We start from the raw sequence: 4584 nt of genomic DNA, 5'->3' as shown, positions 1-4584 counted from the left end.
TTAACGTGGCACAAATATACGAGCCCTGGATCCACAATCTTCAAAAGGCCAAATATTCAGAACAAGAAAATATTACAAAAATACCATTTAGCTCACCGAAAGCGACGACTCAGCAAGACTCTCATTGCATAATTTTGGGACACCTGTTTCGACACATGATTTTCTGTAGGACCCACTTGTCAGAATTCTAATGTAAATGCTTTTTTGAGTTTTTCTTTCTTTCTTTCTTAACAACTGGGATGGGAGTGTCATTCTCTGGTTGACACATAATTGTTTATTTTTCTTCGGAGTCTTAAAAGAAAAGATCCATTTAGGTATAGGTGTCAATAAAGCATTGTTTTAGATCAGTAAGCAACTTTCTTCCTTGTATTATTGAGTCGTTTTTTTATGGGCACCCAGTCATTTGTATATTCATTTTTCTCTCAGACTGATTGAAAAATGATTGGTGTTGCAGATATTGTGTGGAGAAACTTTTGACTGATTTGATCAAAGGTTAGATTTTTAACACTTGGAGGTGTAAAAAACAAGAGAGGACTAGTTTAAATGAAGATATTTTTTCTTTTTAACTTGACTTGAGAGAACAAGATACAAACATTTCTGAGTTCTAGGCTTTTGTAATGACTTGTGAGTTTTATATTTCTGGTTCGTTTGCTTTGTTTTAGTTTTACTAATTGGAATCAAAAGATATTAAGTTTTTATGTTATGATTAGATTGCTTGATGATTTCTGGATATAGAGGAATCTAAGAATAGAAATCAAGAAGATGCTAATTGATGTCTTAAGAATTTCCTTGTAGAAGTCTCTTGTAAATTGATTCCCTTTATTTGAAAGTTTTGATTCAGATTCTCTCATTTAGCTGATCTCCCTTTTTAAGTTTCACTTCTCTTTTAGTTTATAGCATTGGGGTCTTTATTATTTTATTCTCCTGATTTCTTGGAAATTTTATGTTGAATTTGAATCAATTTAATTGAGAAGTGAAACTCTGTCGAAGGGGGATTTAACTTTTTTCTAGAGCTTTATGTAACTGTCAAATGGTAATGGTGGATGAAATTTGTTTTGCGATATGATTAACAACCTGTGTTAAATCACCGGGACTAAGATAGTAACAAACACAAGAAGCTTCTTGCCAGAACCAGCAATGACTAAGCTGCCTTTGGTTCCTCTTACTCACGAAAATAGACGTATTAGCTCGAGTGTTCCACAGAGTCGACTTGGTATCAATATAGAGTCAATTTACGACGAATTTCAGGAAGGTGAGGGCAATTCGTTGTCGAGGGCTAGGAAAGGTGGAACTTGCTTGATTGCTAGTGATGCTATTAGCCAGGAAGGCAAGGAAGATGATCCGGTGGCACTCACTAGTGACCAATTTCGGGATTCCATATCTTCTCAATATGTCTCTAATGGTACTAGCAGCTTGTGCATTCGGGAATGTGCAGCTCTGGAAACTGATTCTGAGACAATAGCAGCTGTTTCCTTAGATGAAAATGGTGATATTGCTCATGGCATTAAGAAACTTGTTTCATGGGAGTCGAATATGAAGTCAGAGATAATCAGTGATCTCGTTTCTATTGAAGAAAATTGTGAGGCTTTAGGCATTGATGCATCAAAAAGGACATTTTCGGCTTCCAAGGTTTCTGAGGAAGTGAAGACGAAATTGAATTTTCCTCCTCTTTGGGGATTCACATCTGTCCGTGGAAGGAGGCTGGAGATGGAAGATACTGTCATAGCTTTACCTTGGTTTTTGAGTATCCCTTCTCAACTGTTGACTGATATACCAGTTATGAATGTCAAGCATCAAGATTTAAAAGCCCACTTCTTTGGAGTATATGATGGACATGGAGGCCGGCAGGTCAATGTTCCTTCATTGTTTGTTGCTAATTTTTCCTGGTTCTATTTCACTTATCTCTTCACTACAGGTTTCCATATCCCTTTTGTTTTTGTAATAGCTAGGTAATATGTATCTTTCTATGCATAGGTTGCTGAATATTGCCGTAAACGTATTCATTTAGCTTTAGCTGAGGAGATCAACATTGCAAAAGAAAATTGGCATAATGGAATTGATGATTATTGCAATCAGGAGGAACAGTGGAAGAAGATCTTTCTGAATTGTTTCCGTAAAGTTGATGATGAGGTTGGAGGATTCCATGGAGGAGATGGGGAAAGTGCTATGGTTGAACCTGTTGCTCCCGAGGCTGTTGGATCTACAGCCGTGGTTGCAATTGTTTGTCCAACACATATCATTGTTGCGAATTGTGGTGATTCAAGGGCAGTCCTTTGTCGAGGAAAAGCACCAATGCCATTGTCTGTAGACCATAAGGTAAGAATTATATATGTAGAAATTAGAATACTGGTTTTCGTCCCCCCTTTTTTTTTTGGGGGGTCGTGGGGGGTTGGGGGGGGACAAGGTCATAAGGTAAGGATTATACTCAGAGAATATTGCTCTCTGTATACATATTATTTTCAGGACATGAAGTTAGATAAGTTTGTTGTCTCCTATCTAAAAGCTTCAACTTTTATATGAGGTGATTGGACCTGGTATCATATAAGGCAAAGGCTGTGAATTCAAGTCTTGTCATCATCCATTAATGAAGATTGTGCATGTATTAGGCATTTAATGAGAAAAATGGATCTAGCTCGAAATTAGGGGGCATGTTGAAGACATAATTTAGATAAATAAGTTTGTCCTTCCCTAAAAGTTTAAGATTTTAGATGAGGTATTCTAAAAATTATACAATGACACAAGGATAGGATTGTGCTTGTAGAATATTGTACGTCATCGTATAAAGCCCCTATTTGGCGGCCCTAAAAATTTAAGAACGTAGTTTTGAATAGTATTTTTTAGAGAATGTGTAGTTGAAAATGATAGAAAATTAATGGATTTACGTGTTTGTGCGAATGTGTGGTTGAAAATGAATCTGTAGCAAAAATTATATTAAATTAAATTAAAGGTTGTCAAATGAGGGAAAAAATATCTCCTTCTTTTTAAAAAAAAATAAAAACTAAAAATCAACGTATAAAACTAACTTTAATTCCTTTGTCTTGCTACTTCTGTTTTTAGCCAAACAGAGAAGATGAATACCTCAGGATTGAGGCTGCAGGAGGCAAGGTCATTAATTGGGAGGGCTATCGTGTTTGTGCAATGCTTGCAGTATCAAGGTCCATAGGTATGTTGATATCTGTATTTGAAAAGATTGATTTTGCTGACTTAGTTTTCTAAAACTCTGCAGGAATTTCCTAGAATATGGTATGTTAGTAAAGATGGTATACAGAATGGATTATGGATGGCTAGCAAGACTTCTTATAGTAGTAATAACTATGCACAAATGGTTTAGAATTTAGCATCAAACGACTTATGCTGATTTATTACGAAGATTCCAATTCTAAGTCTTTATTTTGTGATCATCCATATTTTGGCCTATGCCTAAGTACTTGTGTAAATGAATCATAAGAGTATTGATAGATTATCCACCTGTATCCTATTGCATTTTTGATAAACTGAGATATGTAAAATCAGTGGAATATCAGATAATTGCAAGAATGTAATATTCAACCAAAATGCTGACAGTTATCATGCTGTGCCAGAAAGTATTATGGTTACTTTGTTATCCTCATTGTTTTGTAATTTTATTAAAGTAAATTTTTATTTTTCTGAAATTTTGTTTTTAATCTGCAGGGGATAGATTTTTGAGACCCTACGTAATAGCAGATCCTGAAATCATGTTTGTTCCTCGAGCAAAAGAAGACGATTGCCTTGTTCTAGCTACTGACGGTCTATGGGATGTAATGACAAATGAGGAGGCATGTGATTTGGCTCGAAGGCGGATTCTACTGTGGCACAAAAGGAATGGTCCCGCCCTGTCTAAAGAGAGAGGCGAAGAGGTTGACCCTGCGGCTCAGGATGCAGCAGAATACCTCTCAAAGCTTGCTTTTCGGAGGGGAAGCACAGATAATATCTCTTTGATCGTAGTGGATCTGAAAGCTCAAAGGAAGTTCAAAAAGAAGAGTTAGGGTAATTGATTCTTGCTGTTACTTCCATTTCTTTTCGACGAATATAGCTGAAAATCTCATTCTGTCGACATAATTTGAAAAATTGTGTTTCAAAGTTTAGCTTCAGAGTCTGCAGGCTGACCTTGTAGACAGATGTTTATGGATATATCATAATGTCTAATATAAGAGCGCATATTGAAATTGTATCACTAAGAGAATTGCTAATTTATTTTATGGTTGGATTTCCCTGCATTCAAATTGCAGAAAATTCTGTGCTTTTGAGATTTTAGGCTCAGAATCTGTCTCAATAACTGGTAACAAGAGGTTCGTTATATACTACAAGAAGACATTATCCTCTAGGAATGTAAGGCTAACTAGCGATCATTTATATGGAATGTAACATAAAATGTAGAGGTTGAATAATTTTCTCCTGTTATGCACAAATAAGAGGTTTCTCTACCTTCCGAACCTTTTTAGAGAGTCAAACAGTTTATGTTCCATGAAGACGCAATGCTAGCTGTGTTACTCGGCTCCGAGGCAGAGGTGGAGCCTGTTGGAAAAATAATTGGGAATGGAGAAGAAACAACGAAATCAAGAA

At 36.1% G+C, this 4584-nt stretch overlaps 1 protein-coding gene across 3 annotated transcripts; it reads left to right on the top strand.

Moving 5' to 3' along the window:
- Positions 1 to 250: 250 nt before the first annotated feature.
- LOC111404019 (protein phosphatase 2C 77-like) lies at positions 251 to 4243 on the top strand. 3 transcript variants are annotated; one of them, XM_023032730.1, is made up of 5 exons: positions 251 to 347; positions 455 to 1848; positions 1975 to 2316; positions 3058 to 3163; positions 3673 to 4243. In XM_023032730.1, exons 2-5 carry the CDS (start codon positions 1138 to 1140, stop codon positions 4005 to 4007), a joined length of 1494 nt encoding a protein of 497 aa, XP_022888498.1. In that variant the 5' UTR covers positions 251 to 347; positions 455 to 1137; the 3' UTR covers positions 4008 to 4243. The 3 variants fall into 3 exon arrangements, with proteins under 3 accessions (XP_022888498.1, XP_022888499.1, XP_022888497.1); XM_023032731.1 differs by lacking the exon at positions 251 to 347 and having other exon boundaries at positions 360 to 492; positions 796 to 1848; XM_023032729.1 differs by lacking the exon at positions 251 to 347 and having other exon boundaries at positions 361 to 1848.
- The last annotated feature ends 341 nt before the right edge of the window (positions 4244 to 4584 follow it).

Source organism: Olea europaea, chromosome 11 (assembly GCF_002742605.1).
Source record: "Olea europaea var. sylvestris chromosome 11, O_europaea_v1, whole genome shotgun sequence".
In the NCBI taxonomy this organism is placed as follows: Eukaryota; Viridiplantae; Streptophyta; class Magnoliopsida; order Lamiales; family Oleaceae; genus Olea; species Olea europaea.
This window is presented reverse-complemented; position numbering and strand designations above follow the sequence as displayed.